This window comes from Besnoitia besnoiti (assembly GCF_002563875.1).
Source record: "Besnoitia besnoiti strain Bb-Ger1 chromosome Unknown contig00015, whole genome shotgun sequence".
Classification (NCBI taxonomy): Eukaryota; Apicomplexa; class Conoidasida; order Eucoccidiorida; family Sarcocystidae; genus Besnoitia; species Besnoitia besnoiti.
Window position 1 is genome coordinate 1,460,981 of NW_021703917.1, and position 12,745 is coordinate 1,473,725.

Consider the following 12,745-nt stretch of genomic DNA (forward strand, 5'->3'; position numbering starts at 1 on the left):
GGCAGTGCTTCCACTTTTTCCCGCTCGCGGCCTCCTCCCCCCTCCCCCGCGCCGATGGCAGGAATGGGACCCGTATGTTGCATGGAGGTTTTGAGGCGCCCAAGTGGCTTTCCCGGGCATGTGAAAGATGACTGGCTGAATGAAGTGGCGTCCTCGTAGGGGCGCTTAAGTAGCATCGTCTTCGGAGTGATCATCTTTGAGAGAGGCTTGTTCATCACCCCTTTTCGCATCGGCGGCAGGGCACACAGGATTTGTCCACCCTCCGGCACCCCTCTGTGTGAAATTCGGCGATTCGCCATCCGCCTCCAGAGGCCGCTAGACCCGGTTTCTACACGGAGATATGAAGCTCGCAGCACGCCGCAGATATATATATATATATATATATTTATATAAGGCGCAGGGCACTGACGTCGATTCCACAGTCCCGCTACCACGATGCGGGAAGCCACTCTCCTTATTATCGCAGATTCTAACTACGAAAGGAGGTGCCGCCTCTTCGTGATGCAACAGAACAGCGGGAGCGGTTCTAGATGCCATTTCGAGTCCATGACGCGACACTCTAGCGAGGCTGGTGGCGTGCAGCGAACAGTGAGTGGATACTGAGTTCGCTAGCAGCTGGTACTGCCCGAGTTAGCATACAACAAGAGTAATATAAATGCGTATAGGCTGAAGACCTATGCGCTGGAGATCGCCGAACAGAAATTTTGTTTGCAAACAGCCGAAAGAGGAAAAGATACTGCCGGGGCCGAACCGCGAAAAACCGGATGTTGTGACTTGTCGATGCTGTCTGTGTCTCTGAATCCGCCCGCCAGGCGGCCAGAGTCGGCGCGAGATCCGCTGCAGAAGAAGTTCTCTGTAGCCTCCCGATTCCTGGGATGGCACATCCAGCTTTATACAGTAGTAAATCATGTTTTTTCTCTTTCGGGCATGTATATTGTGTTTTCTGAGTCTCGGGCTCCGGCACAGCGACGCGCGGCACACTTCACTTTCAGCCGCGATTCGTTCTGCATGTGCATGCTGTGAGTGTATTGCCATATACTTGGGAGTTTCCGTGAAAACAAAGAGAAGACACCTCTTTGCCATGCTTCCCTTTTCCTGATAGTGTCCGGTTCCGTGCCTGGTTTTCTTCCTTCGCTCTTACCCATGCAGAAGGTATCTCTCACGTGGTGAATTCTTCCTGGAGGCGCGTGAGTTGCTTGTAGCGACGTTGGTGCCTCGACTTCGCGACGGCGATGACCAAGTGAGTCGCAGGTCTTTTGTGTACACCGGAAACGCTGCAGATTTCATCCCACTCGGCGCGGATGCATTTTTAGGGCTCCGTGATAGCTTTTTTCCGCATACAGGCGCCAAGCCGCGCCTCTGAAGATCCTCGTTGATTCACGCGCGTACTTTTTTGGCGTTGTTTCTCTTGGCTCTGCTGCCCTGTCCGCCTCCTGAGCCTCTCCCTCCCTTCTCCGCTAGTGAGCCATGCTGAAGGGGCCCTGGGCGGCGCGATGGCGGTAGATCATGGACGTCTGCGCGAGGCAGGCGAGACCGAAAACGGGGTTTTGGGGTTTTTCTCGAGGCTGCGGAATTGCCCACCTTTCGAAAATATCTTCCGGTCAGATGAAAGGAGCAACGCAGTCCTCTCCACGGTCCAGTTCTCGATCGCAGGTACGCGTGCTGCTCGTCTTCCTCTTTCTTTCTTCCATCCCTTCTCTCCTCTTCTGCTTTCTATCTCTCGGTGTCTCCTTTTTCGTCAGCACAAGGATTCACTCTCGCTGCTTTGCTTTCGAGAGCATCCTACCTCCTCGCACGTTTTCGCAGCTTTCAAGGGGATGTCCGATGATGACGATGGATGACCATACGGTGCTGCCTTGTTCGCTTCCCGTCGCTGCACTCTTTCGCCTGCGTCTCACATTCTTCTACACTCTTGCTCCTCTCGGTTTTTCCTCCGTCTGCCATGGATTCTTCCCTTACCTCTGAGGCTCTCATGCGTTATCGGCCTCCCCTAACATGCTGTGCACTTCGTTTCGTCAAATCGTTTTCTTTTCACTCTAGTTGTTGACGACCAGTCTGCGTGTGTAGTTTTTTACAGTGTGTGGAGGGCTGCAGACCGCGTTCTCAGTCGACACCGCTTCTAGGAAAATCGCGTTTTTTTCTTGTGTATCGCTTCCCTTCGTGTCTGTCCTGTCTCCGCCTCCGAGTGCATGGGGCGTCCGCTTTTCAGGCTTCTTTTCCTGCGGTGATCTGTTTTTCGTTGTGTGCCTTTTGCAGGCTTCGCCACAGGTTTTCTCTTTGGCGCCCTGTCGTTTGACTTTTTGTTGAACTCGCCGTTCCTGACAAATGCAAAGCGCGGCGTTCTGCGTGACCTGGCAGAGACGCACAGTTCGCTTCGCCAGCAGCGCGAGAACTTTCTCCTCATTCGCCAACACACTTCTGTGCTGCAGAGGCTCCGTCGAGCTCTCTCGTCTTTGGAAAACAGCGGCGCCCAGTCGATGTCCGCGATGTCCGCGGCGCATGCAGCGGGCGGAGACACCCACGTGCAAACGCCAGGAGGCGTCGGGCGAGCGGCTGAGGCGTGCGCGACTTCTGCGACTTTCGCCGCTCATGCCTCGTCTGCGGTCTCTTCCTCCTCTCGAGTGTCTGCAGCTGCTACGCCCTCTGGGTCCGCATCCTCCTTCGCTTCTGCGCCTTCCTCTTGCTCGCCTGCGTCGCCTCATGCGCCTGGCAACCAAGCGGCTTCCTCATCCTTTTCTCGCTCGTCGCCAGGCTCGCGGCTGCAGGCCTCACCGGCGCTCTCCAGCGCGTCCGCTTCGTCCTCTCCCTCTCCGTCAGTTCCTTCGGGTTCAACGCGGCACGCGCTGCTTCAGGATCAGGCGCAGCAGCTGCAGAGTCAGCTTGCGCAGTTGTGGGAGCGCGATGCGCTGCTACGGAGCCGCGAGAAGAGCTTCTTTTCGGGTCTGCTGCCTTCGGGGCGAGAGCCAGAGGCGGGCGCGCGCTCAGGCCCTCTCGCCCTCCTGCGCGCCAGCCGCGCGAGCCCGACGCCAGCCGCGCAGCCTCCACCGGCTTCCACGGCCTCGGCGTCGCCGCGCGAGCGGCTGCGTGGCGGCGTTGAGAGGCTCGAAAAGACTCCGCATCCCGCGAGCCGAGGCTGCGAATCTCTTGCGCGCCGACGACTTCAGCTCTTCTTCGCGCACCGCGTGAAGCTGCCGGCGCGCGTCGGACTCCGCGTCGGAGTCGCCTGCATGGGATTTTACAGTACGTTTCTGCAGAAAGCCGTGCAAAGCCTGGTCCAGGGTCACTTCGGAATCGAAAAACAAATCCATGAATATATCTATATGCGTAGACCGCGCGGCCTGTAGAGTGTTTCCGTGCACGCGCGCGTACTGGACTGTGGCTGGCGCGTCCCGGTCTCGCACAGAGAGGAACCCCGCGGCGGCGAGGAAGGGCGGAAAGAAGGCGCAGCGGCGCCGAGGGGTCCAGATAGTGCGGCGTGTTTCATCTGGCCTCCACGTTCGAAGGGAGACGGCGCGGCCGTCAGAGACCGAATCGCGGCGATACGCTTGCCGATTCGCCCGAGCGGGGGAAAGCTTCGTGAACCGCCCTGTTCGTCTAAAGCGGGCTCACGCGTGCGTTGCAGAGAGGAAAAACGCATGGAGGCAAAGCGTGAACCTCTGCTGTCTGCTTTGCGTCCTTGGCCTCGTCGTGTGTCTTTTCAGCCTTGGAAAGTGCTCTGTACGGGCTCCTCGAACGCGGGCGCGGGTGCTCTGCCTTCACGCGGGTCACGGACTGGTGGCTGTCGGCTCTCTATCTGTAGGCGTTCAAAAAATCCAGAAAAATAGGGAAAACATCTATTGTCGGCTTAACGCGCAGCGCTGGTGACGCCACACAGGGGGACTGCGTAGCCTGACGTCTTTAGGAACTGGAAAGCCTCGCTGGCGCTTTCCGCTCGAGAGATCGACAAGCTTGAATGCGGCAGCTCTCTCGTTTGCCGCTCGCGGTGCCGAAGACGAGCGGCTAGAAACTGATGACTTCCTCCACGATCTCTGGACATACTGGAGGGGCTGACCTTGTTCACGGATGCGTCGGTAGACATACGTGTATGCATAAACACATTCACAAAAATATATTCGTATATTTGTGCAATACCTTTAGTACATATACAGCATGACTACATACATATGCATACAAGTATATGTAGTGAGAGGTCTGAGAGCCGCAAGATCTAGATCTGTAAAAAAAGTTGCAGCCGCACTGAGGCCACACACTGTGGTTTTCTGCGGTGCGCGATGTCTGTCCTTTGCAGCTACGGGGTCTCAGGGCACACGCTCGATCTGCGGCCGCCGCCCGCACGCTCTCGGCTTCCCGCGCCGCTCTACGGCCTGTCGCACAGGCCTCAGTCTTTCTCGTTCTTCGTCAGCCAGGCAGCGCGCGGGGTTGCGCAGCTCTCGCGCTTCTGCGAGTTCGCAGTCCAGCGGAACTCACCGCTCTTCGTATTTTTCTTCTACCGTGCGTGCTTCGATATCCTGAGCTACTCGTGGCAGCTGCAGTCTGTTGTCTAAGTGCACAGGGACCGCCGGCCTCGCGAGGGAATGCGAGTGCCTATGTGGGCAGACATCTATATGTATGTGTGCATCAACTAGAGAGTTGAAAACCCTCTCCTTCCCTTTTTGCACTCGGTACGCCGACGCCGGCGACGCCGGACTGCCATATCTCAACTTCCGTACCGGTCGCTGGACATAGAAGACCGTCACCATTATCGAAGTTGAAGGAACAGTGGGAACGCTCGAGAGTCTGCGCTTGTGTGGCGCGCAGCGGGTAAACAGAAGCAAGCGAGAAGCAAGCGCGCACGCCCTTCGCGGGGGTTGAACTGTGTAAAGATCACTGTGTTATGGTTCTATCGCAAACAATTGAGATTACGAAGTTATTGTTTTGGGCTCGCGAGTGTCCCTCAATAAGTAGCTGAGTGCTTGTACGATAATTATATCAATGCATTACCACTTAAGGCGTGTAGCGTCTCCTATGCTCCTTAACATCACGGCTTCATCGGCACGCAGCCTCTTTGAATCTCACGGCGCCTTAGAAACCAAAAAACAGCAGCGGTTTCGCTTGCGAGCACGCGCACAAGATGCAGGAAGACAGCCTCTTTGCTACTGTTTCGCGTGACCGCCAAATACAGTTGCTTGACGCAGCGTGGACGTAGTCGGAGTCACGGTGTTTTCACCGCGACACTCCCTGCATGGGAGGCGCGCCAGTTCTGATGATGGTTTGACAGCACACGCAGCTCTACTCCTGTACGCCTGCAGCTACTGCAGCGCATGCAGCTTCATCTTGAGCCGCTTGGCGTGGCGATGCCCTGCAATGAAATGAAGTCTGTCTGCCAGGAGCCTCTACGGCCGCGATGTTTCCAGTCTCTCTCGAGGCTTTTGCCTCTCGTGTGCGACTGGACTTTTGAGGTCTCAGCGGCCCGCGAGCGCCGTCTGCCTTGTTCGATTGACATGTGGAGAATATCTGAAGCCCTGCAAAAGCAGGCGATGCCGCTGCGAGACTCAGCAGCGAGCAGCCGTTGTAGAGTTATCCTTTCAGCTTTGCGTTGCGTCTATGCACAGAGGCGCAGATCCGCACCGTGCAGGCATCCGGCACCAGAGACGACGCTAAAACGGAAAAGAAGCCGCAGCTTGAGAAGCGCGGCGCACGTGCGGAAAACAATTCACGCACCAGGCCACTTCAGACGCGAAGGGTTTGTCGGCAACACTAGAGCGTGCTGAGAATCAGATAAACAGCTTGCCACACTGTAGAGAAACTGTGGCATGCGTGGGAGGTCCCGGCAGCGAAGTCCGTCCAGAGGGCATACAAATCTCGTCTGCTGAGAGGAGCCTCGGCCGTCGGGAGTCCTGGGAGGCCGCCAGAGAGCGGCGTGTTCCCGCCGATCTCTTTCCCCCGTGAAAGCTTCCCGCACGTTCGCACATGCACGCACCGAGTTCCGGCACACATCTCCACGTCCACAGGCTCAGTGCTTTCGCTTCTTGCCGCCTCGTCGGTGGAAGACGCGAACGAGGTCTCCGCCCCAGGGCCCCCCGCGTCCCCAGGGCCTGGGCATCATTTTGGGCACGTACTGGTACTCGACGTTTTTCCACTGGAGTGTGTAGCGCCGGTTCAGCTCGTAGTAGTTCCCAGCCGACGGCGGATAGGGCTCGATTGTCTTATTGATCCGCGGCGGGTAGGGCGGCACCAGCTGGAAGCCACCGTCTGCGCGCGGAACGACGCAGAAGTCCCCGTGCACAGAAGGCGCGTCGCCGAGGCTCGGCGTCGCCGGCGTGAAGAGAGAGCCTGCGCACGCCCCGCGGCGCAGCGCCTTGTTGGGCAAGCGGCGGAGCTTCTCGAACGCGCGATGCCGCGACCAGTGCCGGTAGAAGCGCAGCGAAAGCCCCGCAGGCGGCCCAAACGCCGGCGAGGGGAGCGCCGGCGGCGCGCAGAGGGCGCGGGGCGGCGACCCCCCGCCGACGCCCGCAGGCCGCAGGGGCGACGCCAGGGACGCGGAAGGCGACGCGCAGGAGGGAGGCGAGCTCGGAGGAGGCGATGGCGGGTCGGCTAGAGTCTGCAGCGAGACACGCCGGAAGCTGCGGAAAAGAGAAGCCAAGGCAGACGACGGCGACGACGACACAAACGACGACGCGGAAGAAGAGGAGGAAGAAGAGGAGGAAGAAGAGGAATAGAACGAGAGCGCGGAAGAGGAAGGCGGTGAGCAGAGCTCGATTGGACGCTGCGACAGGCCCCGAAGGGCGGAGAAACCTGCGCGAGTGGACATCTGCCGCTGAGCCTGGTTCAGCCGCTGCGGAGACGCACGCGAGAGAACAGGAGAGACAGAGGCGAACGAGGAGAGACACGAAGCAGCCGCCATATCGTGTCAGACCAGCTCCTTTCGCGCAGCGGTCACACTTCAAAAGCCGGTAGATGACAGGACACGAAAAAAGAGAAAAAATGCGAGGGTTACTGCATCATTGGGCAAGACGCGTACAGTGTATACCAGAGGGGAATGTCCCTGCAAAATACCGCGGCTGAAACCCGGGAAGCCCCCGCCCACGTCAATTCGTGTCCGCGTGTATCATGAAAAACTGAAAGAGGAAACGAAACGGCAGACAACGTGCAGGATGTCCTCTTTAAATGCTGTTAGCCGGTGGCGATGAACTTGGCGTGTTGCCGCATGCGGCTCTGCGCAGCCGTTCCGGACAAAGAGGCAATGGCGCGGAGATGAGGGAAGCATGTGCTGACGCAGAACCTCCCACGTGAACAGAAGCAAAAGAAACGACTCACGCAGATCCAAAAAAACTATCATTCACGCAGACGACAGAGCACCGCCAGGAGAGAATTTTGAGAGACTGCGCGGCGGCGGACAGCGATAGAAACAGATATGACGGTTTGCCCAGGCCACGATCTCCTTTTCCACGCCTATGAAGGGAGTCGCTGGTGCCAGAAAACCGCGGAAACTAAAGAGGAACGAGGAAGCAAAGTAAGTGCGACTAGTTTCAAGGAGTTCGAAACGGTGAGGCAAACCATTTTCCGGCATCCCGTTGCGCATGCAGACAGCGCCGCAGGCGCCGCGCCTTCTTCCGTTGACACCGCGCTGCCCTGCATGTGACTGAGACGAGGTTCGCGCTGCCGCATATCCTCCGCTCTGGTGCATTGTTTTCGTAAGATCACGCATACAGAAGCCTAAGATTTTAAGCAGACCGGGCTTCTACCGCCGCACGCACGGGTGGCCTCAGACGGGTAAAAGCCGGTCGGCAAATTTATATCCACATCTCTAGGTATATATAGATATACATATACATACATATATGTATCCGTATCTATAAGTATATATATATATATTCGGTATATATAGATATATACATTCGGAGGTATATGCCATATACGCTTTTACGTGTGTACGTATTATCTGTGGCTTAAACCTCCTAATGCAAGTGCTAACGAAGAGCCGAGGTAGTAGGGAAAGCAAATGCAAGTGACTGATTGCGGCCCGCGACTGGTGCACGCCAAGAGAAAGTTCAGCATGCTTCGTGTTCTAATGGCACGCCGATTACTGGCGATTGTTGCTGTGTTTTTCATGGGATCCTCGAGAAATCGTGCCTCCCTTGCGTTGGAGACCTCCGCGCATCCGCATATAGCCGCCGTCGACGAAGGGACGTAATACGGCTCACGCAGACTCTCTGGCAGCGCCAGTGACAAAAGAAGCGGATGCTGCATGCGCCATCCTAATGCTAATCCTGCTGCTGCCTGTCTACTGAGGTACTGAAGGCTAGTAGGCAGTGCGCAAAAAGCTCAAATCAGCCAACACTTCTGCAGCAGGTTTCTGTTCTGCGTACAGAGATGCTGCTTGCATCCACAGCATCGCGACGCCCATTCAACGCCCTGTTGATAGTAAGCAGCCAGAGAGCTAAGCCACTGTTGTTCTCAATCACTTGCAGGCTTCTCAGCCTCCACTAAAATCTGCAAGGAAGATGCAGGCGTGCGCTTCATCGGGTGCATGAATACCGAAGCGCCCGAACCCGAGATTCGTTTCGAGTACCTCCGTTTCGTTGGCAGGAGCTCCTCAAGGAAAGCTACACCTGTGCATCTATGGATCAGAGATGACTTGCGCAGCGACGATCGCTACTTATAATGTGACAGTAACGCTGCATGGTGCACGGCGTAGCACGGCCCGCGAACAACATCCCCACCCAACCAGATCATGTGAAGTCGACAGAGTTGCGGCGCGAGCTGGCGAGGGTATCAGTCGTTTGGCTCTTCGCCGAGGACGCCTGTGGCAGCTCAAACGGAAAAAGAGCCGAGACAGCCTCACACTGCGCGTTCTGCGGCATCACTGCGCGTTCTGCGGCATCACTGCGGGTTCTGCGGCGTCGCGTCTCTGTTGGCTCGCACGTCGATGCCCTCGAGCTCCAACAGCCGCTCAGACAACGCAAAAATCTGTCTCTCTTGCGTCCGCATGGAGTCTTGGATCTCCTGCAGGCGGCGGGCGCCAGCTGAAAAACAAACACACAGGGAAGTGAACCGGCACCAGCTTATTTCAGATGGCCATGCAGTCGCAAGGCAGCGCGCCCATGCGCGTGGGACGACTGACAGATTGCAGCCTCGCCACCCTTAACATACAAAGCATCCAGGTTAACGGTAGCTCCTGGGAACGGCACCTTCGTGTTGGTGGTGATTCCCCTTGTACTGAGCAGGAGCCACGATTCACTCAGATCGAAGAAAGAGAGACAGTAGAGATCGTAGAATACTGAAGATGACGCCGTCGCAGAAACTGTCCTTGTAGAAACAAAGCGACACCACCCGCGTGCCCGCAGACGGCGACAGCTTCTGATCACATGCGTTCGCTGCCCACAAGACGCACCTTCACGGTCGCGCTCCGGCGCCCTCGCTTTCAGAAGAGACCTCATGCCGATGAGCGTCCCCTGTGAACGGCAGATACAACCGAGAGTAAAAAACGCAGAGTCTGTGACTACAGCACTCCGTTGGTGTCGCACGCCTGGAAGGAGAAAATGCATCGTTGCTTCGGGCACTCAGCGAGAGAAATGCTCTCTACGCATTCTATTCCTGCACACAAATGTCTAGGCGCATGATTGTTCGCACGCCTAGTTGTTTAATACGCCTGCGTCAACTCCACGCACACGAAGGGATATACCGCGCGCGCAAGCGCCGTCTCGGTAGAGTCCGCGGTAGTTCTCAGGCCGTCTGCAGGCCCTTAGCATCAGCTTTCTCGATAGTTGCTACATCCCCGAAAGCACCCAACGGCGGACGGAACACTCACAATGAAGAAGAAGGGGTGGATGGCTGCGGCGAAGGCCGTCGCGAACCCCGTGAACCCCAGCGCCATCAGCTCCTTCCGCCCTTCTCGCCGCGTCTGATGGCGGTAGCTCACGAGCTGAAGAAACAGAAGTCACGCAAAACGCAGCCGCAGTGCGACAGACAGCGCCGTCCGCCTCGCGCCTGCACACGTGCTTTCACGCAGGAAAATATTCGCAAACAATCTCCACAGTGCGCATGCACGTAGACCCCGCCTCGCGGATAAAAAAGCAGCCTGTCTCACGTCATCTCGACAGGGGGTGGGTCTGTAGCGCAAGATTCGGCGTTGAGGCGCGAAAGACTGCGCACGCCACGCGCCCGTCTCAAGCTCTCGCGCACACGTCCTTCATCGTCGCACACTCCGACACACGACGCAGACGCTCTTCAACGACGCGACTGCGTCCAGGCTCCGCTAGATGCCCAGGCAAAAGGAACGAGGCAAGAAGCTTGACGTGTGTCGTCGGAAAGCGGGCACACGCCAGTCAGCTCTCGGCAGCGCAGACAAGAAGCGCGGGGGCTCTCCGACTGTCCACCTGCGGCAGATAGAGAGACTGGATTCCTCAGCTCCTGACCGCCTGGCGCTTCCGCTTGTTGAAACAACAGCGCCTATCTTTCCAACTCTCGAGTCAGACAGACAGTGGCTGATGACTCAGTTAATAAAGCCTGTCCTCTTATACCCGTTTCGACGGACCTCGCCAACCTGCGCAGTCATCTGGGCGTGAGAAGAGACGAGGTCTTCGAGCTGTGCGAGGATCTCTTTTTCCTCGCGCTGCTTCCCCTCAGAAGACAGCGGGGCCTCGGCGGAGCCGGCCTCAGGCTGCGGCTTCTTCAGTGGAGAGGACGCCGCGACCGCCGCGCCCCTCGCGGGCTCGGGCCTCTCCAGGATCTGAGCACATCCCATACACGTCACGTCGCGAGACGGCACAAAAATACACGCCGTGCGACATATACATTATGGCAGGCATATGTGAGCGACTGCGGAGTAAACACGCGCACCCGCGAGCACGCATCGCATGGGAACGGCGCACGCATGCTTTGCTTCAGCGACGCGTAAGTATACACTATAAATATATTAGTATCGCCTGCATCTTGCCGATGTACACGCGCAGCAATCTGCCGGCGTCAAGGAGCAGGGGGGCGAGGGCACGCCAAGACGAGACGGCAATCCGTATTCGCAGAACTGGGTCTATGCTAGTCGTTTTCTTGAAGAACTCACATCCTTTAGCATGTAGACTGCTCCCTTGTCTCGGTCTTCGCGGAGGCGCTCGATCCAGAAGGTCAGCTTCGCCTCGCGGTCGCTCGTCTCCGCAGGAGGCTCCTGCGGTTTGGGCTCCGGCGTGCCGAAGTCTCTTTTGGCGGAGGGGGGTGGCGCGCCCGGTTGAGGCGGCGCTGCAGAGGACGAGGAGGATCGGCAGGGAGAGAAGAGTGCAGAGGGCGCGGCAGAATAGCGGCGAGCACGCGAGGAGACAAACAAGGCGGAAGACACTGAGCCGGCATCGGCGAGGGAGGTCGAGAGCGAAGAATGGGCCGCCGCCGAAGGCGCAGACGCAGCTTGGCGGAGGAGTGAGCGGTGCCTGTCGACAGCATGGAACGACGCAGTGTCCTCTACTGCGCGCACAGCTGGCGACACGGGAGGAAAACGAGGGTGAGCCAGGACAGACGAGGGAGCGAGCGAGCGGCAGGAACGCCTGGCCTGCCTGAGGCGCGCAAATGCCGCAGGGAGCAGCGCCATCCCTCTTTGCAGAAGGCAGAAGGGTGGGAGAGGAGGAGCGGAAGCAGACTAATGACGAGAAAGGGAAGAGGAGAAACTATCTGGAAGGCCCAAACCTCGTCTGGTGGCCTTCTGGCGCCAGGCGACACGCAGAAGACTCCCAATCCGAGAGCGAGAGCCAGGCGCGACAGAAGCACGAAGAAGAAGTTGACGGCGCCTGCAAAGCAGCAATGCTAGCAACCAGAAGAGACCCGGGACCCTGGTGGTTCTCTCTCGTTTCTCGTGAACGTTGTGTACTCGCGTCTCATGCCTCGTGCTCTGTGGTAGTCGTGCATGCGGGGCGCTTGCAGAAGCCTCGTATACGACGGACGCATCTCGGTCAAACACCTTCGTCTCTCGATTTCCCTCCTTCAAGAAGCTTCTTTTCGTCTTGCATAGTCGTTTCACCGCTTCGCGAGACTAGAGAGACAGTCTGACAACTGTTCGTTCATCCGTACATCGCCTCTGCCAGGATACGTTCTCTACTTTTTCGACCGCCGAGAGACAAAACGCCTCTAAACGCACATCGATCTGCATGTACGCGGTTGCTCAGCGCTGCGTTCCGTCTCAGTTCTGCAGTTGACCCTATATCTCACCTGTTATAAGTGGACTTTCGTCACTGCGCTGCATTTCCTCTCGGCTTCGATCAACTACTGCGTTTTCCGCGTGGTTGGATCTGGTCGCTCAACGCCATGCGGCGGCCCCTGCGGCGTATATGCGTTAGAAGTGGATCGCAAATGACTGGAGCTCATCGCACATAAGCAATTTCCTACGTGTGGTGGGCAGGATTCGTGGCAGCTGTGAAGGATCTCCTCGCAGAGGCTATCCCAGCACCGGTTCCCACGCATACACGGAATGCGTGCATCTCAGTCTATGTCGTTGTCAATATCTCGCGAAACGCCGCGCGCTGTCGAGCGCTAAACGCCCGAACGGAACGTCTGCACACGCCCACTCGTCCGCACACACGTTCACGCGCAGAGAAAGCTACTGCCTATGCTCACTGCTGAGAAGACTGAATGGAGGCGGCGCGACGGCGGAGAGTTCTGGTGATGCACGAATCGTGTGTACAGCTTGGACAACCCCCCTAGACGCGACGAGGCATTCTACGGCGCCTGAATTGGTCGCGGCCGTCTGCATTTCCAGTGTATGCAAGAGCTGTTCGTCTTCTGC

At 57.6% G+C, this 12,745-nt stretch overlaps 3 protein-coding genes across 3 annotated transcripts; 1 reads left to right on the forward strand and 2 right to left on the reverse strand.

Moving 5' to 3' along the window:
* Positions 1 to 1,493: 1,493 nt before the first annotated feature.
* BESB_029170 (uncharacterized protein) lies at positions 1,494 to 4,544 on the forward strand (the record flags this gene model as incomplete). Its single annotated transcript, XM_029361591.1, has 4 exons — positions 1,494 to 1,653; positions 2,257 to 3,240; positions 3,702 to 3,795; positions 4,289 to 4,544. 4 exons carry the CDS (start codon positions 1,494 to 1,496, stop codon positions 4,542 to 4,544), a joined length of 1,494 nt encoding a protein of 497 aa, XP_029215491.1.
* Positions 4,545 to 5,992: 1,448 nt separating this feature from the next.
* BESB_029180 (zinc finger, C3HC4 type (RING finger) domain-containing protein) lies at positions 5,993 to 6,883 on the reverse strand (the record flags this gene model as incomplete). Its single annotated transcript, XM_029361592.1, has 1 exon — positions 5,993 to 6,883. The coding sequence occupies one exon, from the start codon at positions 6,881 to 6,883 to the stop codon at positions 5,993 to 5,995; it is 891 nt and encodes a 296-aa protein (XP_029215492.1).
* A 1,979-nt stretch (positions 6,884 to 8,862) lies between these two features.
* Positions 8,863 to 11,557, reverse strand: BESB_029190 (uncharacterized protein; the record flags this gene model as incomplete). The annotated part of the gene is made up of 5 exons (XM_029361593.1): positions 8,863 to 9,005; positions 9,374 to 9,434; positions 9,791 to 9,904; positions 10,517 to 10,711; positions 11,042 to 11,557. 5 exons carry the CDS (start codon positions 11,555 to 11,557, stop codon positions 8,863 to 8,865), a joined length of 1,029 nt encoding a protein of 342 aa, XP_029215493.1.
* Positions 11,558 to 12,745: the final 1,188 nt, after the last annotated feature.